The 27,587-nt window shown below is 45.1% G+C and overlaps 1 protein-coding gene across 1 annotated transcript in view; it reads left to right on the top strand.

The window, feature by feature from the left end:
- SLC35F4 (solute carrier family 35 member F4) overlaps positions 1-22,838 on the top strand; it is a 231,764-nt gene extending 208,926 nt beyond the window's left edge. Inside the window, exons 4-7 of the mRNA XM_044272248.1 lie at positions 362-487; positions 13,984-14,176; positions 16,819-16,908; positions 22,420-22,838. Coding sequence (XP_044128183.1) covers positions 362-487; positions 13,984-14,176; positions 16,819-16,908; positions 22,420-22,661 — 651 coding nt within the window. The 3' untranslated portion in view covers positions 22,662-22,838. The remainder of the gene's footprint in view (positions 1-361; positions 488-13,983; positions 14,177-16,818; positions 16,909-22,419) is intronic.
- Positions 22,839-27,587: the final 4,749 nt, after the last annotated feature.

The following is a 27,587-nucleotide window of genomic DNA, read 5'->3' as shown; positions in this document are numbered from 1 at the left end:
AAGCAACTAGTTTTCCACATTAGAGATCCCTCTGCATACCAGAAGGAGCGAAACTGAGCATGTGCGTCCACCTCTGCACATTTACACAGAGGTGGTGCCATACTAACATTCTCAGAATATCTGTGGCTAGGAGTATGTAAATTCAAAACATAATTATGGGCTGAATTTAACTATAAATAATATTTTTGGTGGGACAACCCCTTTAATGTTGCTATTTCTACTGTGCTACCATGGCAATTCTGTGATTAGCTGGTATGTGGACAATACTTTCTGGGGTGTTGTACTCTAGTTTGCTCAAAGATGTGAAAAAGTCATGAGAGTAAAGAAGTAAAGACTTGTTTACCTCTTTATTTTGGCACAGATAGTTGCTACAATAATGGCAATAACTGGGATCGTCATGATGGCGTATGCGGATGGTTTCCATGGCGATTCGATTATTGGAGTGGCTTTCGCTGTTGGATCTGCCTCGGCGTCTGCACTATATAAGGTAAAAAAGTATTGCATCATCTGAATGACCATTTACTTACAACTGTTGTTAATAAGGATGTGTATGGCCAAAGATTGTGGGAGGAGGAAATCTGTCTGCATCGGAAATGAACTTGTCACTTCTCTGTTTTTTAGCTCCTTGTATTTCCTTTGAGTAGCAAAATACTGTATTTTTCAACCTATAAGACGCAGGTTTTAGAGGAGGAAAATAATAAAAATATATTTTTTTTTCATTAGACCTCACATCAGATCTACCCCTCCTACTCCGGACCGGGCGCTCTTCCTTCACTCACTGCTCCCTGGTCTTTCAGGCCCCACGATTAGAGATGAGCGAATTTTTCAAAAATTCAAATTAGCCGTTCACTGAATTTTTCCCCAAAATTTGGTTCGATCTGAATTTATTTGCGGTGAATCGCATTAAAAAAAAAGTCTGTTTCCTGGCTGCAGAGAGCCTTTATAGTGGTGTAGAACACTGTGCCTTGCAGTAACACGCATAGGGAGTCTGCTGTGGTAGTGAAACAATACTGTGAGTCAGTATGACATGCAGATGACAGGCGTCGCTCTTAGAATCACTGCACACTTCACTTATTTGGGCAGTCACGGGGCCAAAACTGACCAAATAACTCAAGTATGAACTCAGTCTTACAGGTCGATGTTAGCGCCAAGAAGAAGCATAGTAACATAGTACATAAGGCCGAAAAAAGACATTTGTCCATCCAGTTCGGCCTGTCATCCTGCAAGTTGATCCAGAGGAAGGAAAAAAAACAAAAAAAACCCTGTGAGGTAGAAGCCAATTTTCCCCACTTTAGGGGAATAAAAAAATTCCTTCCCGACTCAGGCAATCAGAATAACTCCCTGGATCAACGACCCCTCTCTAGTAGCTATAGCCTGTAATATCATTACACTCCAGAAATACATCCAGGCCCCTCTTGAATTCCTTTATTGTACTCACCATCACCACCTCCTCAGGCAGAGAGCTCCATAGTCTCACTGCTCTTACCGTAAAGAATCCTCTTCTATGTTTGTGTACAAACCTTCTTTCCTCCAGACGCAGAGGATGTCCCCTCATCACAGTCACAGTCCTGGGGATAAATAGATGATGGGAGAGATCTCTGTACTGACCCTGATATATTTATACATATTAATTGGATCTCCCCTCAGTCGTCTTTTTTCTAAAGTGAATAACCCTAATTTTAATAATCTTTCAGGGTATTGTAGTTGCCCCATTCCAGTTATTACTTTAGTTGCCCTCCTCTGGACCTTCTCCAGCTCTGCTATGTCTGCCCTGTTCACAGGATCCCAGAACTGTACACAGTACTCCATGTGCGGTCTGACCAGCGATTTGTAAAGTGGTAGGACTATGTTCTCATCACGGGCATCTATGCCCCTTCTAATGCAACCCATTATCTTATTGGCCTTGGCAGCAGCTGCCTGACACTGGTTTTTGCAGCTTAGTTTGCTGTTTATTAAAATTCCTAGATCCTTTTCCATGTCAGTGTTACCGAGTGTTTTACCATTTAGTATGTACGGGTGACTTGCATTTTTCCTTCCCATGTGCATAACTTTACATTTGTCAGTGTTAAACCTCATCTGCCACTTATCTGCCCAAGCCTCCAATCTATCCAGATCCCTCTGTAGTAGTATACTGTCCTCTGTGGTATATATACAGTATACGGTCCTCTGTAGTATATATACAGTATACTGTCCTCATCAGTGTAAATTACTTTACACAGTTTAGTGTCATCTGCGAAAATTGATACTTTACTATGCAAGCCTTCTACAAGATCATTAATAAATATATTGGAGAATAGGGCCCAATACTGACCCCTGAGGTACCCCACTAGTGACAGTGCCCCAATCTGAGTCTGTACCGTTAATAACCACCCTCTGTTTTCTATCACTGAGCCAGTTACTTACCCACTTACAGACGTTTTCTCCCAGTCCGAGCATTCTCATTTTATATACTAACCTTTTATGTGGTACAGTGTCAAATGCTTTGGAGAATTCCAGATATACGACATCCATTGATTTGCCGCTGTCAAGTCTAGAACTTACCTCCTCATAGAAACTGATTAAACTAGTTTGACATGACCGATCCCTCACGAAGCCATGCTGATATGGCGTTATTTGCTTATTTCCGTTGAGATGTTCTAATATAGCATCCCTCAGAAAACCTTCAAACAGTTTACCCACAACAGATGTTTAACTCACTGGCCTATAGTTTCCAGACTCTGTTTTTGGACCCTTTTTGAATATTGGCACCACATTTGCTATGCGCCAATCCTGTGGGACATTCCCTGTCAGTATAGAGTCTGCTAATATCAGAAATAAGGGTCTGGCTATGACATTACTTTATTCCTTTAGGATACGGGGGGGGGTGTATGCCATCCGGTCCTGGTGATTTGTCTATTTTAATCTTTTTAATTCGCTGTTGTACTTCTTCCTGGGTCCGACAGGACACTTTTAATGGGGAATTTATTTTTGCATTCGGCATGTCATCTGACAGTTTATTTTCCTCAGTGAATACAGTGGAGAAAAAAATATTTAACAGCTTTGCTTTCTCCTCATCGCTCTCTGCGACTCCCCCCTCATTACTCTTTAAAGGGCCGACACCTTCAGATTTATACTTTTTAACATTTATATAATTGAAGAACATTTTAGGGTTAGTTTTACTCTCTTTGGCAATCAATTTCTCGGTCTCTAGTTTAGCCGCTTTTATTAGTTTTTTACATGTTCTATTTTTTTCCTTATAGTTTTTCAGTGCTTCCGTGCTACCCTCCTGTTTTAGTGTTTTATATGCTTTCTTTTTGTCATTTATTGCTTTCTTTACAGTTCTGTTTATCCACATTGGTTTCTTTTTGTTCCTTAACCTTTTATTCCCATACGGTATGTACCTCTCACAATGAGATTTTAGGATGTTTTTAAAGATATCCCATTTTGTGGCTGTATTTTTATTTTTGAGGACTTTGTCCCAGTTAGTTCGGCCTATGGCCTCTCTTAGTTGGCTAAATTTAGCTTTTTTGAAGTTTGGTATTTTTGTTCCTCCCTGTAGAAACGCTCTTTTGAATGATAATTGGAAGGTTATTACATTATGGTCACTATTTCCCAGGTGTCCCCCAACCTGCACGTCTGTTGTTCTGTCAGGCCTATTGGTTAATGCTAAGTCCAGTATGGCCGTCCCTCTAGTCGTGTCCTGAACCAGTTGGGAGAGGTAATTGTCTTTGGTTATTGCCAAGAACCTGTTTCCTTTATGAGATATACAAGTTTCAGTTTCCCAGTCTATATCTGGGTAGTTAAAGTCCCCCATAATAACCACCTCATTATGATTTGCCGTCTCGTCTATCTCGTTTAGTAGTAGATTTTCTGTGGACTCTGGTATATTAGGTGGTTTATAGTAACATAGTACATAAGGCCGAAAAAAGACATCTGTCCATCCAGTTCAGCCTGTTATCCTGCAAGTTGATCCAGAGGAAGGGAAAAAAAGCAAAACTGTGAGGTAGAAGCCAATTAGTCATTTATTGTTGTTTTTAGCTCCATGTATTTCTACCCACACTGACTCCACATGTTCTTGTCCCTCACTTATATCTTCCCGGAGTGTGGGCTTTAGACATGACTTTACATAAAGGCAGCCCCCTCCCCCTCTCCGGTTTTGACGATCCTTTCTAAACAGACTGTAACCCTGTACATTAACTGCCCAGTCATAGCTATCATCCAGCCATGTCTCAGTTATTCCCACTATGTCATAGTCCTCCTCACACATCACTAATTCCAGTTCCCCAGTTTTATTTGTCAGGCTTCGGGCATTAGTATACATACATTTGAGAGGTTTATGTATATTTTGTATCCTACAGCTTTCCTTCTGAACTGTTCTAGTCCCTCCTTCCATTCCTCCCCCAGTCCCACTACCTTGCCCCCAGTCTCTATCTGCACTATCTTCCCCTCCTATAATGTAATTTTCCTCCCCCCCAGTCCCTAGTTTAAACACTCCTCCAACCTTCTAGCCATCTTTCTCCCCAGCACAGCTGCCCCTTCCCCATTGAGGTGCAGCCCGTCCCTACGATAGAGCCTGTAGCCGATAGAAAAATCGGTCCAGTTCTCCAGGAACCCAAACCCCTCCTTTTCTACACAAGTTCTTGAGCCACTTGTTAATCTCCCTAATCTCCCGTTGCCTTTCTTGTGTGGCTCGTGGTACAGGCAGTATTTCGCAAAAAACTACCTTAGAGGTCCTTGCCCTCAGCTTTTGACCTAAATTCCTGAAATCATTTTTAAGGACTCTCCATCTACCTCTAACTTTGTCATTGGTTCCGATATGGACCATGACCGCACTCCTTTTACACAATCGTCAGCTGATTCCACATAGATGTCTACAGAACCTGTTCTATTAAACGCTTATACAGGTAGAGACCCCCCGACAGAGTGGAGAGGGTGTCAGCAGTAAGTTTGTGTTGACGTCACTGATTATTTTGCCCTTCCTCTGATCTGTCAGAACAATAACTCCCCAAAAACTTATCCTGTCTGTTGAGCATCCGCCTTCACTCGGTCAGCATTTGTTGAGTAATCTATCAGTATTGCTAATGCCAAAAAAAAACAGGAGTGAATCCAATGTTTTGTACCCACTCCTGCATTTGGCTACCAAATCACAAGGCAATTCTAATGGGACCATACAGGCCTTACAGCTGCTACACAGACAGGTCTAATTTTTCCTTCCTTCTGACAAATCAGAAGAAGGGTCAAATAAATGATGATGTCAGCCAGGCCGAAAAGAAAAATAGTGGCCCAGTCATGAAGTGGGGAGGGTGGGAACAGCATGAGAAGTCCACAGAGTGGCCCTATGACATAGTGGTGAGGTGGAATCAGCATGAGAATACCACAGAGTGGCCCAATGACAGAGTCTGGAGGTGGCAGCAGCAGCATCAGGAGACCACAGAGTGGCATGGTGACATAGTGTGGAGGTGACAGCAGCATCATGAGACCACAGAGTGGCAAGGTAATATAGTGTGGAGGTGAAAGCAGAATCAGGAGACCACAAAGTAGCAAGGTGACATAGTGTGGAGGTGGCAGCAGCATCAGACCACAGAGTGACCCGGTGACAGAGTGGGGAGGTGGGTGGCAATAACCGTACCAGCTGAAAATGGTGGGTGAAAGGGGCACATGGCATCAGATGTCTGGCATCAGGCGGGTGGCACCATCAGAATAGTAGCTGAGGCACCATGGATGATCTATGCATCAGGCATTGGTGGGTGGAAATCCTGGCTGATCCACGCCTGATTCATCTTGACAAAGGTCAGCATCTCCACATTTTGGGTGGACATGTGAGTTCTTCTTGGGGTAACTATGGCCCCCGCCGCACTAAACACCCGCTCTGAGGCCACACTACTGGCCGGGCAGGACAGCTTTTCCAGGGCAAACTCAAATCCAGTTTGGCTGCCCAGTAGTATCTTCAATGTGGGGTGGCAAGGGCACTGTCCAAGTATGCCACCACCTGCTGGTTCAGGTCTAGCTGCTCCTACCCCCCCACCCTGCCACAGCAGCCATGGCAGAGGAAAGTGAGCGCAGAGGGCTTCCCCGGTCAGACCTGCAAGAGGATGGATGATGGCGCAGATAGACAGCGGCCAACTCACTACATAGGATATCTCTATAGTAGCTCAGTTTGTCCTCCCTCTCAGAGGGTGTAAAAAAGGCCCCCATTTTGGACGGGTAGCGAGGGTCCAACAAGGTGGCGAGCCAGAAGTCACCCCTCTGCCGAATGGTGACAATTCGGCTGTCACTATGCAAGCAATTGAGCATGCATCGGGCCATTTGTGCAAGTGACTCGTAGGGACTCCCTGCCTCCATCTCCACTGCATACTGCCACGGTGTGTGTGGGTCTTCTGCCTCATCTTCCTCATGTAGCTCCTTCTCTCCAGTCACCTGTGTTTGAAAACCACCCATTTTGCTACACATTGCTTGTGCTCCAATGTCCTCCTCCTCCTCCAGTTCAGCTCCCACAGGGCTCATGTGGCAGTGAGATCTAGGCGCCACGTTTCCAGTCCCCTGACCAGCCAGATTTACCAGCATCTGTTCTAGGACATGAAGCAGTGGAATGACGTTGTTCATCCTGTAGTTCTGGCGACTGACAAATAACGTGGCCTCCTCAAAGAGCCTGAGCAAACGGCAGGTGTCACGCATGAGTTGCCACTGGCTGACATCGGAGTTACACAGAGGAATACCTCTGTCCGCCTGTATCATGAAGAAATTGTTTATGGTCTTTCTCTGTTCGTTTAGTCGGTCCAACATATGGAGGGTGGAATTCCAACAGGTGGAAACGTAGCATATCAGCCTATGTTGGGGGATGTCGTTCTGTCGCTGCAGCTCAAGGAGGGTGTGCTTTGTGGTGTACGAGTGGCTGAAGTGCATGCAAAGTTTCCTGGCCATTTTTAAGATGTCTCGCAGATGGGTGGAAGACTTCAGGAACCGCTTGACAACCAGATTGAACACGTGTGCTATGCAGGGCGCATGGCTCAGCCCTCCTTGACGCAGCGCAGACACCATGTTCTTCCCGTTGTCAGTCACCATGGTTACAATTTTAAGTTGCTGCGGAGAAATCCAGGATTCGATTTCTTAATAAAGGACAAGGAGCAGTTCCTAACCTGTGTAACTCCGTTCGCACAGGCAAACGAGGTGCAGAACAGCGTGACACCGCTGTGCCCTGCACATGTGGTATGCTGGAGGGGCACTGGGATTTGTCCCTGCAGTGGAGGATGAGGAGGCAGAGGCGGACATTGTCGCAGGACCAACGGCATGAAAACGTGGAGGCAGAAGCGGCATCACCTGGCCAAGTTGCTGGTGTGGCTGTGCAGGAACCACATTCACCCAGTGGGCCATAAAGAACATGTATTGTCCCTGACCGTAGTTACAGGTCCACACATTGGCGCTGCCGTGCACTTTGGCAGACACAGACAGGCTCAAGGACTGGCCCACCTTCTGTTCTACGTACATGTGTGTGCAGGGCTGGTACTGCCTTTTTGACATAGAAATGACGGCTTGATACTCTCCACCTCGGCTCGGCACAAGCCATCAGTTCTCTGAAAGGTGCAGAGTCCACCACTTGGAAAGGGAGGGACTGATGCACCAGCAACTTGGACAGGAGCACATTCAGCTTCTGCGCCATTTGATGAGTGCACGCATACTGGTGATCGATTGCTGATGGAATGACTGACGAGGAGTAGGAGGAGAAGGAGCAGGAGCATCAGGACTAGCAGATGATGGGAAGAACAGACAGCTTCCTTCGGCTGAGGTGGTGGAGCCTTAACTGCCTGAAACCGGGTGTGTGCCACTGGGTGATGCAGCGGTTGCTGCGGACGGCTGGACCACCACATCAGAGCCACGGTGTCAGGAAGATGGGGATGTCATCTTTCCCCAGGGTCGGAGGGTACAAACCTCCCATCACCCTGGCAGATCCACAGGCGTCCCAACCGTTAATGCGCTCATTTAGTCCTCAGCTGTAGACCTTGCTGGAGGAGGTTTCCCAGCCCACACACACACGTCTTCACCTGCTATTGGGCCGCAGGAAAGGAAGCTTCCTGGTCACCTTGGAGACCAGGGGCGGACACACACCCTCTGGCTATAAACACCTGATCAGAGCCCTGGCTCAGTGATGAGTTATTCCACCTCTTGGCGAGACATACTAAGCTCCCTAGGTGCCTTCCTTGTTGTTTCCTTCTGGCTTCCTGCCTCGACCTGGGATTTACCTGACTATTTTTGTTAAAGTGTCCTTGGTGCTTTGTTTACTGGCTGCTAACGCCAGTGGGTTCCCTCCTTGCTGTTTTCTTTTAAGGCTCATGTGTCCGAGCTTGACACACGGTTCTCCCAGGCCACTTTATGGTGACACTTCATATGTTGACACAGGGTTGTGGTGCACGCTTCCCCTTCTGCCCACAGATTCTACATATACCCCCAACACTACGCACTGACTGCTACCACCGCTGCTTCCGTGGACCCGTGCACCACTACTTTCCGGGCAGGTAGGCTCCTGTGAAGCACGTGGTGTATCCCGGGCACGTTTGGCTACCGACCACCCACTGCTGCCACCCTGTTGACTCCCGGCCACACTAGCGACTTGTTGGCTCTGCCGCTACCTCACGGGCAAGCAGCCACCCTCTTCTCCCGATGATGAAGCCCCTAATTCACCCAGCTCCCAAGTGCGATCAGCTACATCATCATCGAGTACTGTCTGCATGTCACTGATGTCCTCCTCAACGATCTCCGGATTAGGAGTCTCACCGCTCGCAACACCACCTACCAGGCTACTCTCCTCATCACTACTTGCCCACCTAGTGGAGGAAACGGTGGATGTCTCCTCCACATCTTGGCTGGCCAGTAGCTGCTGACTGTCCTCTAGTAGCTTGTCCTCGCTGTATAGTGGGGCTGAGCCCACAGCATATAATACTTCTCTGGCTGAGGGAACAGAAAAGAACAGAGGTAGATTGAGAACAGGTGAGGGCACAGTGCCTGCGCCCCGGCCATGCCAACTAAGGGTTGTGTCTGACGAACCCACCGACTCTTGGCTGGAGGTGTCTGATGTCACTTGGGACAAAGTGGATGACCGAGTCAACCATTCAAGAACCGCTGGGTTGCTGGTCATGACACGACTGCTAGATGACACCGGGAGCTCAGGCCTCTTGTTGCAACTCCTGCTGCCACGCCCCCTTACTCTGCTGCGACCTGTGCCTGCGCCAGAAACATTTAGGTCCCTGCCACTCCCCTGTGCAGGGCCTGGCACTTCTCTGTCTGACATACTGTTAGATCAAATAAATAAATAAATAAAAAGGAAATTAAAACACCCCCAAAAAGTCTGTAATTTTCTCACTTCACCACACAGCGGCTAATAAACCCTTTTTTCCCCCCACTAATACACGCCAAAAAAGGCAGTAATTTTCTCACTTCACCACACAATGGCAAATACTTTTTTATTGCCAATATTACAGGCAAAAAGGGGCTTTAGAACATATAACTGAACCGCTGAACGGCAAATATATTTTTCTTTTGCCACTAATACATGTCAAAAAGGGCATTAGAACATATAACTGCACCGCTGAATGGCAAATAGGCCCTTATTTTTTTTCCCACTTATACACAACACAAAAGGCTTTGGAACATATAACTGCACCGCTAAACAGCAAATATAGTTTTCTTTTTTCCACTTATACACTCCACAAAAGGCTTTAGATTAGAACATATAATTGCACCACTAAACGGCAAATATATTTTTCTTTTGTGACTAATACACGACAAAAATGGCTTTAGAACATATAACTGCACTGCTGAAGGGCAAACATATTTTTCTTTTGCCACTAATACGTGCAAAAAAGGGCTGTAATTTTCACACTTCCCCACACAACGGCTAATAAGCCTTTTTTTTCCCACTAATACAAGCCAAAAAATGCTTTAGAACATAACTGCACCGCACAAGGGCAAAAAAGACGTAGAAATATTTCCTTGTAATAAACCCTGTTAATGGCTGTATCAAAAAGCACTTGCACCCCAATAACCAGGACGGTTTGCTGGAATTACAGAGTTGTATAATGGCAATTTGGATCCGCAGTCAGTGCAGCAAGGTGTAATAGGATTGTTCCTTTTACCCAGGCTGTAACCTCCCCCTACTGAACCCTGTTCTACATAAATGCTGTGGAATGATTCCTCCCTATCCTTTCCCTACACCTTGAATAATCTTTCCCTGAACTTATAGTTTTTTTTTAGCACAATGAAGTCTTTCCTAGCACTGTCCCTAGCGCCTGCTGACATCTCTCCCTGCACTAAGTACACTGAAGAATGGCAGAATCCAAGATGGCTGAGGCTATTTATATGGCTGGCTGCTGATTAGCTGCATGCATGGCATTTTGGTTGATCCCGCATTCCCAGAGTTCCTTGCTCTATGTCCTCACACATGCAGCAGCCATTTTAGGAAAAAATGCGATTCGTTACCACGAGGCATGAGGAAATTCGGATTTGATGTGAATTGAATTTTTCCTGAAATTCAGATCGAATTCGACTTTGTCAAATTCGATTCGCTCATCTCTACCCACGATGCACTGTGACCTGATGTCGCACAGTGTCCGGTCATAAGTACTCCTGTGTGCACTACGTCCTGACACTATATGTGGTCAGGACACACCAGGCGCCCAGAAGAAAACCAGTGAGTGGCATACCTGCAAACTTTAGAAACTAAGGAAAAGAGACATTATGTGAGGCGCGTGAAGGCAATTTTTTTTCTGCATTAGGACATGCCTCTAACTACGCCCAAAACATAACACCTAATCTCACCCAGTTCCCTAAATGCCCCCACATAGTAATAATTCCCCCTTTATGCCACCACACAGTAGTTATGCCCACATTGTGTCCCCTTCTCAGATTCTACCCAGATATGTGCTCCCCCACAGTAGCGATGCCAAGATAGGTGCCACGTAACATTAGCGATGCCCATATAGGTGCCTCCTTACAGTATTTTGCCCCCGTGCCCGCTCACAGTAATATGCCCAGTTATGTGCCCCCTCACCGTTGTTATGCCCAGATATATGCCCCCTCACAGTAATATGCCCAGCAGTGCCCCCTCACAGTAGTTATGCTTTGTTATGGGCCCCCTCAAAGTGATATGCCCAGCTGTGCCCCCTCACGGTAATAAACATGTTGTAGGTAAATCCGGGACTACAATAATATTGTAGGTAAATCCGGGACTGTCCCGCAGGATCCGGGACGGTCAGGAGGCATGGAGTGGTGAGTGCTAGCAGTGTAAGGCTAGTTTCACACTTGCGGCAGGACGGATCCGACATGCTGTTCACCATGTCGGATCCGTCCTGCGGCTATTTCGCCGTGCCTGCGGACCGCCGCTCCGTCCCCATTGACTACAATGGGGACGGGGGCGGAGCTCCGGCGCAGCACGGCGGTGCACGGAGAAAGCCGCCGGACTAAAAAGCCTGACATGCAGTAATTTTAGTCCGGCGACCTTTCTCCGTGCAGCGCCGTGCTGCGCCGGAGCTCCGCCCCCGTCCCCATTATAGTCAATGGGGACGGAGCGGCGGTCCGCGGGCACGGCGAAATAGCCGCAGGACGGATCCGACATGGTGAACAGCATGTCGGATCCGTCCTGCCGCAAGTGTGAAAGTACCCTTACAGTAACCGCTCCACATGTCCTGCATACTAATGAGCTCTTCCATAATGAAAGCCCTCATTAGTATTCACCTAATAAGACACACTGCCATTTTCCCCCACTTTTGAGTCTTATAAAGTGAAAAATAAGTTCATTTAAAAATGCTGAACGCTTAGGTCTGGTGCACTGGAATGTATTACGAACGTGTTATTAGAAAGGGTATATGGCTACCTTAGGGAACAGGACCCACCAGTAATAGGACCGAATAGAGCGGAGTGAACTGCATGTCAGGCCTGGTCCACACGAATGTATCACCAACATATTATGTATCTGTATTTCGGATGTGTGACCCAACCCAACTGCAGGTTTAACTGGGCCGAACTCACAGCATTCTAGATCATAGTGACAAATAAATCATATACTCCCCTCACTTCCGCTCCCTGCCACAGTTTGCGATGCAGGACTAAGGACTCTTTGTTGATGCAACCTCTAATAGGCTTCAGGCCTATAAGAGTGATTTACGCTGGGGCACGAGAGCCAATGGCTCCTGAGGACAGTGATACAATTAAATGTGCCATTAGTCACAATGTTTAGGGCTCAGGAGGTTTTAGCCTAGTAATGCCCCTGGGTACCATGTTCCCTGTCTGAATGGAGCAATGATTGAGCATGGGTGCTGTGACTGCGTTCCATCCAAAGTCTATGAGACTGATGAAGGCAGCCAAGTGCTGTACTGCTACAGTATCTCAGTAGGCTTTGAAATGAGTGGCAGTGCCCATGCTTGACTGTTCTCATGAATGGTAGGAGTCCCAGTGCAGACAGATACTAATCTCCGAAGTTGCACGGAAGAGTCCTTGAAACCTGGAAGATTTGCCCACCTCTTTCAGGATGTCTACCCTTTTTCCAGCAGCCTCCCAGACCTTCAGGGAGAGTTGGAGAGTATGCTTTTACCTCAAGCTACATCTAGATTCCTTGCCATAAAAAAAGGTTACCATTTGTCTTGTTAAAGGGCATCTGTCAGCAGATCTGTCCCTATGACACTGGCTGACCTGTTACATGTGCGCTCGGCAGCTGAAGGCATCTGTGTTGGTCCCATGTTCATATGTGCCCGCATTGCTGAGAAAAATGATGTTTTCATATATGCAAATGAGCAATCGGGGTGTTACCATTACACCTAGAGGCTCTGCTTTTTCTGCAACTGCCGCACCCTCTGCCGTTTGATTGACAGGACCCAGTGTGATCATGTTTTTATTGCCTGGTCCTGTCAATCCAAATTCAGAGGGTGTGGCAGTTGCAGAGAGAGCAGAGACTCTAGGAACGTCCCCGTTGCTCCTAGAGGCTTATTGCATATATTAAAACATAATTTTTCTCAGCAATGCGGGCACATATGAACATGGGACCAACACAGATGCCTTCAGCTGCCAAGCGCACATGTAACAGATCAGCAGTGTCATAGGTACAAATCTGATGAAAGATGCTCTTTATCCCCCCAAAAATGCAGATTTTTTATGTGTGTCTGCAGTAAATCTTGTTGACGCACAACTCAGGAGACACTATTGCATTTTTAACCCCTTAGTGACATCATTAATTTTAGCCTTAAGGACCAATAATATTTTCCTCCTTTGTGTTCTAGCAGTCATAACTTTTTAATTTTTTCTTCAAATTTATAATTTTTTATTTTGCAGGGGGCTGCTTATATCTATGGTTTGGTAGCAGCAAGAGATGTGGGCTTTGTTGTTTGAAAGCTGACATTCCAAGCTTGCATACAATACCAGAATGACAGCATTATCTTCAGTACATGGGAAGATATCACTGTTAGAAATCGGGATGCAGTGAATGCAGCTGAAATGAAAGTAAAAGCAGGTTTGACCCCCGATTATTCCCGACTTAATTTCTAACAGTGATATCAGCTCTGTTGCTTGGACTAATGCTCTTAATCTGGAATGCCAGCTTTCAAACAAGACCAGTTGCATGCTTCTAGCTGCTACCATTCAGTAGATATCAGCAGTTAAAGCAGGCAGAACTCAGGAAGAACAGTTAAGTACTTTTCCCACAGCAACAGGTGGTTAAAAAGATATGCCCCTACACATTCAAACACTGTCCAATCAATGTTAACATTATGAAACTGTGCAGGGGCGCACTTCACTGACCAGGGGTATGCATACTTCAATTGGTAAATTAGGGACAAATAGACCCTGCCTCAGGAATTAATGCGGGTTGTGGTTGCCCTTCAGCATGGGGCTAAGTTGCATACCAGACACAGACCATTGGAAAGAGGGAATGAAAACAGATTTTTGTTTTCTAATACTAGACAGCTCCTTTAAGTGTTTGTTACTAATTGGATGTTATAACAAGTGACATTCTTGTTGTTACAGGTTTTATTCAAGATGTTCCTCGGAACGGCGAACTTCGGTGAAGCAGCACATTTCTTTTCTACTTTAGGATTTTTCAATTTAATCTTCATCTCATGTACTCCCATCATCCTTTATTTTACCAAAGTAGAGCACTGGTCATCCTTCTCTGCCTTACCATGGGGATATCTGTGTGGAGTTGCCGGTCTTTGGTTAGGTGAGTAGAAATGGGTCTTCCTAAAAAACCTTTTTTTATGTTTTTTTCCCTAATCTATGAATCTGCAGGGCTTCTATTTAGCAACGGTTATTCACTTGTGTCATTAACAGTTTTGCCTGAGCTTTGCTTTGGGAAAAGGGGGTAATAGTTCAACCCGAACAGAGCTGGTCTTGTTTGAAAGCTAGCAATCTAAAACAAGACCAGATTCACAGGATTATCTCTTCTATGTCTGGAGATATAGCCTTTATAAATCAGGTCGGGAGTGGCAGCAGTTGAAAGTGAAAGCAGGTTTCAGCTGCTTTCACTCCTGACCTAATTTCTAAAGGCTATATCATCCTACCTATAGCAGCTAATGGTCTTGTTAAAAGCATAGATTGTCAGCTTGCAAACAAGACCAGGCCCACATCTCTACCTTCTACAGAGCCCAATATATGAAGGCTTAAATCAGCCCCCCTACCTTTCAGCTGGCTGTGATCCCAACCAGGCTGGAGGAGGAAAGGGAGGGCAATGGGAAGAAAATACACTATCCCTCACACTCGGTCATCAGAAAACTAAAAATGTTCTGGGTCTTGGAATGCAACAAATTGTTTTGTAAAAACAAGCGTTTTTATTATGCAAGTATTATAATACAAACCATATTAATTTGGCCTCACTGTAATTGTACTGATCCACAGAATAAAGTTATGTTATTTATACCCCACAGATAATGCTATAAACATAAAACTCACAAAATAATGTTAAAATTGCAGTTTTTTTAATCTTCCACCTAAAAATAAAAAAAAGGTATGTTCTCCGAAAAAAACCTACAATTTCTCACACTAAATTCAAGGTCTCAAAGCTAAATTGAAGAAAAAGACACAAACACAAAAGGGGAAAAAATGTAACTATCCTTATAAATTTTTTAAATTAATGTTAAACTCCTTAATCAAGTTCCTGCAGCCTGTCTCCTAAAACAGAAGATTCATACTTACCTACTCCTCCATGCTGCCTCCGCACTCTCCATCATCATGGGCAAAGTGACATGCTCAACTCCAGCAGTGATGTGGCCACAATTATCATGTCACCACTAAAGCCAGTCATTGGCTAGAACAGTGCATGTGACCATACCCATGGCCAGCTGGTTGTAAAAGTGCAGGAACCTGAAGATGGAGACAGCGGGGGCAGCACAGACCAATGGAGCATGTAAGTATGAATCTTCTGTTTCAGGGGGCCATGCTGTGGGTACTTGATAAAAAAATAATAATATTGGCAAACCTCTTTAGACCAAAATGTCACTAAATGGGTTAAAATGCACTTCAGTCACCTGAGTTGTGCGCCAAATAGATTTCACTCAGATATAAATTCAAAATCTACAACAAAAATATTTGTGGGAGGGTTTTTCCAATTTCAATGTGACTTGTTTGTTGGGGGAGAAGGGGTTAAAGGCTTATTAACATCTTTGGAGGCAAACATTTTTTGTTCATTGCATTTTACTCATTTTGGGCTAAAAAGCATTTTTTCAATTGGTCCACACAAAATTTTCAACAGCCTTTGTCAGGCAGCTGCTGTGATGGCTGGATGTATAGCCCTTATCTCTGAACTCCTGACAGCTCATAAATACTCATGTAAGACATTATTGTTATCAATTTGATACAAATTTAGCTATAAGGAGGGTTTATGAGCTGTCAAGAGGTCAGAGATAAGGGCTATACATCCAGTCGTCACAGTAGCTGCCTGTCGGATACTCTGTAAAACAGAAAGCAAGATAGTCTGCAGATACACTGAAAGTGAAGGCTGTAAAAGACAAGCTGTGGAAATTTTTTTATAAATACCAATTAAAAATAATTAGCTTAAAATGATAGAAAAAATGTCTCCAAGGGTGTTCAGTTGTCTTTAAAGGGCATCTGTCAGCAGATTTGTACCTATGAAACTGGCTGACCTGTTAGGCCTCCTGCACAGGAACGTGTGTGCCCCGTGGCTGTCCTGCCCGTTCCGCAAAAATATAGGACATGTTCTATCTTTTTGTGGGACGGAAGTACGGAACGGAACCCCACTGAAGCATTCCGTAGTGTTCCGTTCCGCATCTCCGGATTTGCTGACCCATTGAAGTGAATGGGTCCACTTCTGTGATGCGGAATGCCCACGGAATGGTGCCCGTGTATTGAGGGTCCGCAATACGGCCACGGAGCACGCACGTTCGTGTGCTGGAGGCCTTACAGGTGCGCTTGGCAGCTGACGTCATCTGTGTTGGTCCCATGTTCATATGTGCCCACATTGTTGAGAAAAATGATGTTTTAATACATGCAAATGAGCCTCTAGGACCAACGGGGGCGTTACCATTACACCTAGAGGCTCTGCTCTCTCTGCACTTTGATTAACAGGGCCTGCCTTGATGAAGTTTTTACTGCCTAGTCCTGTCAAAAGTGGATAGGGCACAACAGTTGCCTCTGGGTGTAACGGCAAAGCCCCCGTTGCTCCTAGTGGCTCATTTGAATATTTGAAAATCATCATTTTTCTCAGCAATGGATGCCTTCAGCTGCCAAGTGCACATGTAACAGGTCAGCCAGTGTCATAGGGACAAACCTGCTGACAGATGCCCTTTAACAATTTGCAGGACATTTGTAAATATTTTTTTACCTTTTAATCTTCCTGTTTTTTTTCAGCTTTCAACATCTTAGTGAATGTCGGGGTTGTCTTAACGTATCCCATCCTCATTTCAATAGGGACAGTCCTCAGTGTTCCAGGGAATGCAGGTAAGTTCTAAAAAGCATTTCGAATTCTTAAAGTGTAAACAAAACCTTTTGTGAAAAAAGGCCAGAAGCACCGCTCTGAGCACTGTGGACCCTTAGGCTTTCATCAGGTGTGCTCGGCTCTTCAAATGTGAAGAGTACAGATTTATCCTTCTCGCAGGAACGTCCTGGGCACTGGGCGGGAAGGAAGAGGCAGGTAACCAGACTTACACAGGGGGGCCTCTGTAATTTTGTGGGTTTTGTTGTGTATTATACAGTAATATCCTGCAATTTTGTGTTCATATGTTGATGGACACTAGGTCTATGGAGGTGATATGCTGTTTGTCTTCAGTTGACCTCTACTAATTAAGGGTTCATGAAACATTTTTTTCCCCTTGTCTTTTTATTTTTTTTTGCGGCCTATTTGACTCCATCTGCATTTCGTGTCCGTATGTCCACATGGCCGTTCTGCAAAAAAAAAATAGAGCATGTCCTATTATTGTCCACATTGCAGATAAGGATAGGACTGTTCTATTAGGCACCGACCCTTTCGTTCTGCAAAATATGGAATGCACGCGGCCAGTATCTTTGTTTTGCGGGTGGAGCAGGAGGAGCTAAGCAGAATCATATGTGCTTGCATTTTATTCCTTCAAGGGGACAGGTCACCTCATCCATTTGAGCATGAAGAGGCCGCCGCGGCCATCTTGCTTGAAGATCCAGCAGGAAACTCGCGTGGAGCGTGATGATATCATACGTCACCGCGTGGGATCTTCAAGCAAGATGGCCTCTTTGTGCTCAAATGGATGAGGGGTGTATAATTTATTTATTTTTTTCCGTCACTGTATTTTCCAAAATGCATTTGTTTCCACGAAGCACAACGAAATTCATCTTCAATTTTTCCAGAAATTCGGAATGAAGTCCACTTAGTGAACTTTGATTCGCTCAACACTACTGATAAGCCCCCTAACTTGTACTTCAACTAATAAAGTGGGATTTTATAGAAAATAAGTGGCACACAGCTATAATCAGGTTGTCACTACTTTACGCTGCCCTCAGAGCAGTATAGATCTGGTGACAGATTCCCTGTAACAGTTTCCATTTTCCAAATAAGTGAAAAAAATCCCCCAAAAATTTAATGAGGTTAAATTGAAAAGATGTGAGATTTAAGATTTCCTGTACATGTTAATGAAAGGTGGATCTTCCTTTTCAGAGATGTAAAGTGAGGACAGACAATTGCACTAGGCATAAACAAGACTAGTTACAAACTGGTACAGAAGGAGGGAGGGACTTGCCCGTGAGGGCTTACAATCTACATGGTATGGGAGAAGGACACAGTAGGTGCGGGTGAAGCGGTATAGAGGCAGCAGGGTCACTGGTTGTAGGCTTGTCTGAAGAGGTGGGTTTTTAGGTTTCTTTTGAAGGATTCCACTGTAGGTGAGAGTCTTATATTTTGGGGTAGCAAGTTCCAGAGCGTGGGGGATGCATGGGAGAAATCTTGGAGGCGATTGTGGGGAGAGGAGAGAATGAGGCCTTGTGAGGATCGGAGAGTGCGTGTGGGGAAAGTAGCTCAGAGATGTAGGGAGGCGAAAGGTTGTGGATGGCCTTGGATTTATTTGTTAGTACTTTGAAGTGAATTCGCTGGGCAATGGGGAGCCAGTGAAAGGATTGGCAGAGGGGAGAGGCAGCGGAGTAAGAGGGTAAGAGGTGGATTAGTCGGGCAGCAGAGTTGAGGATAGATTGGAGAGGTGCTAGATGGAAGGCCACAGAGGAGAATGTTGCAGTAGTCTAGGCGGGAGATGATGAGGGCATGTACAAGCATTTTCGCAGATTCAAAGTTAAGGAAAACGCGGATGCGGGAGATGTTTTTGAGTTGGAGGCGGCAGGTGGTGGAAAGGGCTTGGATGCGGGGTCGGAAGGAGAGGGCAGAATCCAAGGTCACTCCAAGGCAGCGGACTTGGTGGACCGGGGAGAGTGTGATCGTGATAGATAGGTCTGTTGGGGGGGGGGGGGGGTTTGAGCAAGACGGGGGAAAGATGATGAATTCTGTTTTATCCATGTTACGTTTTTAGAAAGCGAGAGGAGAAGAAGGTGTCACAGCGGGGAGTGGGGAAAACCCCCCACCGTGCAAAGGCAGAGACTGCAATGCCAGATAGGAAGGAACAGGGAGCAGGTCACCACCTAGCGCAACCCTGAACTCACCTTAGACTCCTACCGCATGAGTCAGCCTCAGAAGGTAAGGGGGCTCATGCTCACCAACCTTTGACCCTGCTATCCCTACAAAGCCCTAGGCCTAATGACAGGGCAGAGACCACCCATTCATCCAACACCACGGATGAATGGTGTCTCAAACGGCCCAGTGGCAAGCAGGATAGAAGGCCATGGGCTAAACAGTACGGCAGGGTAAGTTACACAGTAACAACTATGCAATCCTCACTTACCTGCCGTAGCCATGATGGAAGGTGGCTCCAAGCTGGAAAAGCCCACAGGCGAGTCTTCGCTTAAACCCCTCCGGAAAAAAGCACACCCCTTCTGGAGCCTCATACAACAATCAAACCTCCAAGCAAAACCTGCACCATAACTACATACACCAGGTGGGGGGGAGGAATGACAGAAACACACCGGAGAGGACAACAGACAAAGCAAGAAATACAAGATAACAAATAAGGATAGCTCACACAGACAATATCATTCAGCCCAGGAGCAGAGCTCCATAACAAGCTGACACTCAGGCTCCACCACACCAACATATAGGAGGCCTGAGGTCACACCCACCACACCTACCGAGCACACCTTAACCCCGTGCACACCAAAGCAGGGAAAGGAAACATCCTAAAAGGGAAAGCGCACACATGCATAAAAAAAAAGTTGCCACCGGCAACCAGCATGCGCGGCGAAAATGTCGCAGCACACACCGAGGCCGTAACAGAAGGATGATATAGAAGATAGACATTGGGGGATTCTGGATAATAAGGTGGCGATGTCTGGACCAGAGAGGTAGATTTGTGTGTTGTCAGCATAAGAGTGATACTGAAAGCCATGGGACTCTGACATATCCCAGGCCGAAAGTGTAAATAGAGCAGAGCAGGGGTCCTAGGACAGAGTCTTGCGGGACACCAACAGAGAGAGAATGAGATGAGGAGGTGGTGTGAGAGTGGGAGACGCTAAACTTACAGTCTGTGAGGTATAATGTGATCCAGGAGAGGACCTGGTCAGTGATGCCAAGAGATGAGAGCGTTTGCAACGGAAGGGAGTGGTCGACAGTGTCAAAGGCAGAGGACAGGTCAAGGAGAAGGAGGACAGAGTAATGTTTTCTGGTTTTGGCTGTTAGTAGGTAATCGGTGACTTTGGTAAGGGCAGTCTCAGTCGAGTGGTGGGGTCGGAAGCCAGATTGTAGCCGGTCAAAGAGGGAGCAGGAGGAGAGGTGAGAGAACAGTTCAGAATGGACATGTTGTTCAAGTAGCTTTGAGGCATACGGAAGAAGTGATATGAGGCGATAAATGGACAAAGAAGATGGGTCAAGTGAAGGATTTTTAAGGATGGGTGTAATGGTAGCATGTTTAAAACCAGAGTGGAAGACACCAGAGGTTAGTGATAGGTTGAAGAGATGAGTTAGGGCTGGGATAAACACTGGGGTGAGGTTAGGGATGAGGTGGGATGGGATTAGGTCAAGTGCACAGGTGGTGAGATGTGATCTGGAGCATAGAGTAGAGAGTTTTTCTTCTGTAATGGTGGAGAAGCGGGTTTTGGAAGAAGAGGACTGAGCAGTTGTGTAGAGGGTCTGTGGGGACTGTGTACTGAAGCTTTCTCTGATGTTGACTATCTTTTGTTTGAAGTATGCGGCAAAGTCTTCAGCTGAGATGAGCGTTAAAAAAGTGTTAAAAGTTGTTTAGGGCTGTGGGCCAGGGAAGATATGAGAGATGAGAAGTAGGCCTGTTTTGCATCAGCGAGTGAGGATTTGAATATGAGGAGGAGGAGAGTATGAATCATATATACTTTTTATGGAAAAGTCGAGCACAGCTGAAGAAACCAGAAGGTGCTGCACCTTTGTGGTTTTAGAAAAGGTTTGGGCCACCTTATATATATTAAGCACGCAATGACATTATGGACATAGCATGCTATAGACCAGGGGTGCACAACGTTTCCTGGTTGGGGGCCACATTGCCAGACTGAACCAATGACGAGGGCCGAAATTAAAATTTAAAGGTGTATTAACAACTGAAATATTGTACTTATGGCATATTAAACACACAATATATAACATTAATGTCTAGTTACACTTCCAGGACTCCCCTCTAATGGGAGAAATACATGAAAAATACATGTGAGCAGCCACAAGACATAGGCATACATGTCTGTTACCAGATGGTTGGGGGCCGCACAGAATGTGGCCCCCGGGCCGCAGGTTGTGCACCCCTGCTATAGACCCATACTGTATGTTCATGTGTCTCCAACCCATGCTACAGTATGTTATGGAGGTACTTCCGTCAAAAAAGTGAGAAAACAGTGCCTCAAGGAGGCACCATACTAAGACCCACAAAATACTTACATGATCTCAACCCACTCCATGTGCTCTAGGCATGAACTGCAGACCATCAGCTATAGTATAGTGACTTCTCATGATCAGTTTCATTAAAGAAATACATTATGAAATATTTCACAGCACTAAAAAAAGGAGCCTAGCAGGAAGGGAGCCTGGGGGCCAAGCTACCCTCGTTCAGCACTGAAATGTTTCTCAGCTAAGGTACTGTTTCAGTCTAGGTCTTTTGGCAAAGCCAGACTTGAGCTGGGGGGGGCCTTCATGTGTGTTTTGATGCTGTGGACAGGAGGGAAGCCTGATGGCATTCTGCATGCAGAGTGTGTGGGTTAGGTAAGCGCAGACACATCATGTGTGCAGTAGCTCAGGATCATTGTAGGTCATTGAGGGCCCACTGCCACCAACTCTTCCATTCAAAGGCTTGCACTAATGATTCCATTTCTTGGCGTTTTAAGACCATGAATAATGTGTTCTATGACCAGCACCACTCTCATATTATCTGATGATCCATGTCCTATTCCTGCATCTGGTATGTATGGTCTCTGGGGTTGGACATACAAGCTATAAAAGACTGGAACTTAGTAAAGGTGCCCTCCTCCACGTTGTACACTTCCATGACTCCCATCAATCCAGGGCAGAAGCTCTGGTGGTTCCCCAATTCTTTGTGTATGTGTGGCTGACTCATGAAAGCTGCAGCTAAATAGTCTTTTTGGCATCATGCCTTCCATCACTGAGCGATGAGGCCAACAGTATGGCACATAGTCACTGGGTGTTCCCATGCCAGCCGCTTGTATGTAAAGATCAGGGCATCTGTACTGGATTGGCCAGCAGGGGATTGCAGAATAAGTATAGTTTTTTGTTTTTTTTATTGTATGAACTCTGCAGTGGTTTTTATATTGTTTTTCCAAAGGGTTGCATACCCCCTTTAAATACATAATCCTTCTATACATATAGGTTGTAGTAAAACATAACTCCCTTTTCACTTTTTGTTTCCCATTCAGTTATTGACCTGCTCAAGCATGAAGTGATTTTTAGTGTGGTAAGACTGGGGGCCACTATCATCATCTGCATTGGGTTCCTGCTTTTGCTGCTCCCCGAAGAATGGGATGAGATTACCCTGCGATTCATCAACAGCTTAAAAGAGAAGAAGACTGAGGAGCATGCTGAGGACGTGGCAGACGCTGGAGTCCACCTGAGGAGCCGGAGCAGGGCTAACGGCACAGTGTCTATCCCACTGTCTTAAAACCATCATCATCTGAATGCACGTGAATGTATATTCTGTGAATATAATTTAATTATTTCACCAACTGTAATGTAATATCATAGTACTGACCCGCAAATTATTCTAAGTTAATGACATAAGGTTTACATTTCTATACACCTACATGTAAATAACACAATAAAGTGCTTTTCTATGGAAGGTCTAATGCCGACTCTTCATTTTTACAAATGTTCAGACCATCACAGATGCATTACAATGGTTTTCCAGGAGTAGAATACTGATGACCTGTCCTGAAGATAGACCATCAATATATGATCTGTGGAGGTTGGACTCTCGGCACCCCCGCCAATCAGCTGCCTAAAGAGGCTACGATGCATGCCGCAGCTTCATCCTAGGTCAGTGGAGTCACATTCATTGGTCACATGTGCAGCTTAGTCCAATTCAAGTGAATGGCCCTGGGCTGCAATACCAAGTAGAGTCATCATTCAATGTACAATGCTATGCTTGGAATGCTGTTGGGAGGCTGCAGCACTCACCGAAGCACCACAACCTCTACAAACAGCTGATTAGTGGGGGTGCTGGGATTAAGATGCCCCCAACAATCAGATATGGATGACCTATTCTGAGGACAGATCATCAATTTTATACTCACGGCAAGCCCCTGTAAAGGACAATTACACTTGACAATGGGGTCAGACCATCCCACACCTGATTGACTGTGAGCATCTCTGCTCATAAAGCTCGTCAAAAGACTACAGGGCAGCATGCCAGTATGAAAGATGGAGGGGAAGCTTGAGTGTGAATTGGACTACCATTTAAAAAATGATTTTTACACCAGGAGACTGTTGTATCCATCTGAAATATCACCAGATTCCCAAAGACCAGAGGTCTAGGAAGCTTAAAGGGGTTGTTTCACTTCAGCAAGTGGTATATATTATGTAGAGGAAGTTAATACAAGGCACTTACTAATGTACTGTGATTGTCCATATTGCCTTTTTTCATCACATTATACACTCCTAGTTTCCATGGTTACGACCACCCTGCAATCCAGCAGTGGTGGCCTTGTTTGCACACTATAGGACAAAGCACCAGCTTACAGTATGTGCTCTCCCTGCTGGCTGCCTTGGAGTACTTAATGAACCTTCCCCTGCAGGAAGGCGCCTGAGCAATAGGCTTCATCTCTTCCTAGTATCCTGTACTGTGTGCGGTTTCTTTTGTCTGTTTCCTGGATATTGTCCCTCTGCTTCCTGACTTGTGCTTGACCCTCTATATTGACCTCGGACGGTTTAATGAATTGCTCATACTCTGTCCGTCCTGAACTCGGCCAGTCCCTTAGGATTAGCTGTCAGTCCTAAAAAGACTACTCCAGGAGGTAGTAGCCTGGTGGTTCCCCTGCAGAGAAATCCAGATCTCTGTACAGGGGACTGCCAGGATAATGCCCTTAGGAATAGCCCACAGACAAATCTGTTTGACACAGTGGTTCCCACACCCACTGCCATAACGAGCAGTCAAGTTTACAATCCCTGTTGTTTGGCATGTGCATATTCCATGTGTTGACTATGCACCACCAGATCCCATGTAGGTGGGTAACATGACTGGTTCTGGCAGCAGTTGGCATTGGCTGCCATCAATAACAAAGCTGAGATCATATATATTCTGTATAGGAAGGTTCTCCTCCATTCATCATCACATGAACCCTTTTTTATTATACCAATTAAGGATGAGTGAATCAATTCTACCGGTTTAGAATAGTCCTGAATTTCCCAAAAAGTTGGGATTCTAATGAACCCAGATTTTTTTGTGATTGTGTGTCTCTAAACCATACACATTGTCTAGGGGGTATTCTTTCTCATTATAGAAACTGCCTAGTATGCGCAGAGTATTGTAGACCCGGCAACGCCCCTTTGGGTTTCTGGGAAAGATTTAAAATAGCAAGATGTGCCAATTTTAATATATTTTCCCAGAAATCCAGGAGTGTATCTCTCTCATCCTAGAGTCTTTCAACATTGAAATAGAATAGGAGTGTGTTATATACCAACTTTAAGGGCAATGACAGCCTATTTGATTGGGGTAGAATCGATTTATATCCATTCAATTTTTCTTTTTTTTAATTGGACCCAAATCGAATTTCAAGAAATTCGCTCATCTCTAATACCAGTACAGCCAAGTTCCGAATGTATTCCTTGTGACAGGCACAACATACATATGGAGGTCTGCAGAGCAAGCAGAAAATGGGAAATCATTACAGATTGCCATCCAACAATTCCCTTCAGGCTCTGATAAGACACAATTGTGTCATAATTAATAGACCCACAAAAAACTATTCTATTAATACATTTCACACAGATAAGTCATTTGTTTTCATGGCATCTAACAAGCCTGGGAGGTCATTGTGTGCTGTGTCATCCACAGGCTGCTCAGTCCAATCCCTTTGATTGAGAAAGGTTTTTTCGCCGGGAGGACGAGATCCCAGCTGGATTCCTGTTTCAATGTAAAATGCCTTTGGTGCCTCCGGATAATGCTGCCAGTCCGTGTGATTAACTAGAACTACTACACGCTCATATAAGTGCTACTCGCAGTGATTTATTTAAAAGACAACGCTTTAATTGAGCAAAGTGATTGTGTAGTGCGAGAATAGCTTGGCCACAAAGCAACTTGGGTCTAGAAAAATGCTTACTTCATAGGACTGTAGGTTGGCAGCAAATAAAATTTATAGGTTTGCCTTTTGGTGTCCTACAGTGTATATTTTATGAGGTTAGTGTGTTGGGATGTGGTAACCCATGAAACTGCTACAGGGCAGATTTGTGCCTATGACACTGGCTGACCTGTTACATGTGCACTTGGCAGCTGAAGGCCTCTGTGTTGGTCCCATGTTCATATGTGGTCGCATCGCTGAGAAAAATGATGTTTTAATATATGCAAATGAGCCTCTAGGAGCAACAGGGGCGTTGCTGTTACACTTAGAGGCTCTGCTCTTTCTGCGACTGCTGCAACATGCCTGGAGAGGGAAGAGCCTCTAGGTGCAACAGCAACACCCCTGTTGCTCCTAGAGGTTCATTTGCATATGATAAAACATCATTTTTCTAGGCAATGCAGGTACCTACTAACATGGGACCAAAACCAATGTCTTGAGCTGCCAAGAACACATGTAACAGGTCAGCCAGTGTCATAGGCACAAATCTGCTGACAGATGCCCTTTAAAGGGGTTGTCTGGCTTATAATAATAGGAGTGCTCTATTCAGGATTCTCATCTATAAGCCAGAGCAAAAGTGTGTCTATGAAGAGTATCTCTTACTCAGGAGGACACCTGGCACCTCTGTATATTACTCACACGGTTTATTAATTTCATTAGAAAAGGTGCAATTCTTGATTTCCACCTGCGGAGGCGCTGCAAGAAAATTGAGCATCTGCTGCTGGGTTCCAAAAAATACCACTGTACATGCATACAAGGTATCTAGACATATATTAAAGAGGAGCTGCTTGTCACCTCTCCTGATCTGTCTGTTTTAGTAGGTGCTTGAATCCCCCTTTTAATAATTCTGTAGCAACCTCTTTAACCTTTTAGTTTATTTAATAAAGTAGTGGTCTAAGCTGAGGAACATCTAATATATGTCACACTGCTGATCTGGCATTGTAGGGTTAGGGACGGCAGCAATCATGGTCAATACATCAACTCAGAATCATTTGATGATAGAGAAGCTATTTTCACATGACACCGAAGGAATCAATAGGTCAAGATATGAATGTAAGTGACTCCTAGAGCACATTTGTGATGTGAAGTCGAAATGGAAATGCTTCCCTCATCCTTACAAATGTAGGTTACATAGTATAATCACAGAACTGAACCAACAAAGTAACCACCAGTAGGCCCAATATCAGTAGCAAAAAAATCTCAGAACAAAACAAAAACCCTCCCTAAAACAAACGTTATTGATCCGTTAAAAAAGGAGTCAATCCCAACAAGCAAATACACAAAGGATACACATATATTCCATATATGGACCATATATGGCCAGGTAGGGTATGTCTAAAGGTAAAAAATGACTGTATAGTGTCCCTGTTTTTACCCTACCTGAAGTGGAATAGATGCCCTGATGAGAGCGATCCCACTGTCTTCGGATCTAGTCCTGGACAGCCCTGACCTAGCAGGGACAGGATGAAGACAGTGGAATGCCCTCTAAATCCTGAGGTATCGGTGGTAAACCTAGGAAAGAAGGGATAGGGGATGTGACCATAGTATCCCTTGTAGTAGGTCAAGATAGGTCTACTAGACGGAGTAGACCTTGTTAGATATCTACAGCGATAAATAGACATAGTGGCCAATTAGATACCGTAAACCTTGGTTCTAGAAAAGGACTGATAAGCAAAAACCATAACCAAAAACTAAATAAAAAACCATGCCCAAAAACTGGTAATCAAAAACCACGTTGAAAGACTGATAATCAGAAACCATGCCCAACACGTTTCCGCCCCCAGAATTGTCTAATCTAGGGTTCATCGGGGGCAAATGAGGTACATCTGGTAACCTTATGGTGCCAAGATAAAAGGGGTACCAGGCTCAAAAAGATAGAGTACAATAACCGTAGAACCAAACCAATCGCCTGATATGTCAGATAACTCTAGTGAAAAGATAAGTAAAACAGGAGGGGCTATATGATACATACACCAGTAACCCAACTTGTTATAGCACCATCCACTGAGAGATATAACTACAGATATATGTGGTGGTGATAGTCCTCCACTAAAGACAACCGGAGGTATAAAAGGTATATAAGCATAATGATCCTCCACAAGTCACATCAGGAGGCAAGATACTAATATACTGGGTTATGCCAAAACACCCACATAGAAAGTATATAAAAGGCTCAAAGCACACATGTGAGCGGATCAATGAGCGACATGTGAATGGAGCTAGGCGCAGGCAGTAGAGACAAATAGAGTGGCATT

This window comes from Bufo gargarizans, chromosome 11, assembly GCF_014858855.1.
Source record: "Bufo gargarizans isolate SCDJY-AF-19 chromosome 11, ASM1485885v1, whole genome shotgun sequence".
Taxonomy (NCBI): domain Eukaryota; kingdom Metazoa; phylum Chordata; class Amphibia; order Anura; family Bufonidae; genus Bufo; species Bufo gargarizans.
The sequence above is the reverse complement of the archived record's forward strand: the minus strand, read 5'-3'. Positions and strand labels throughout refer to the sequence as shown.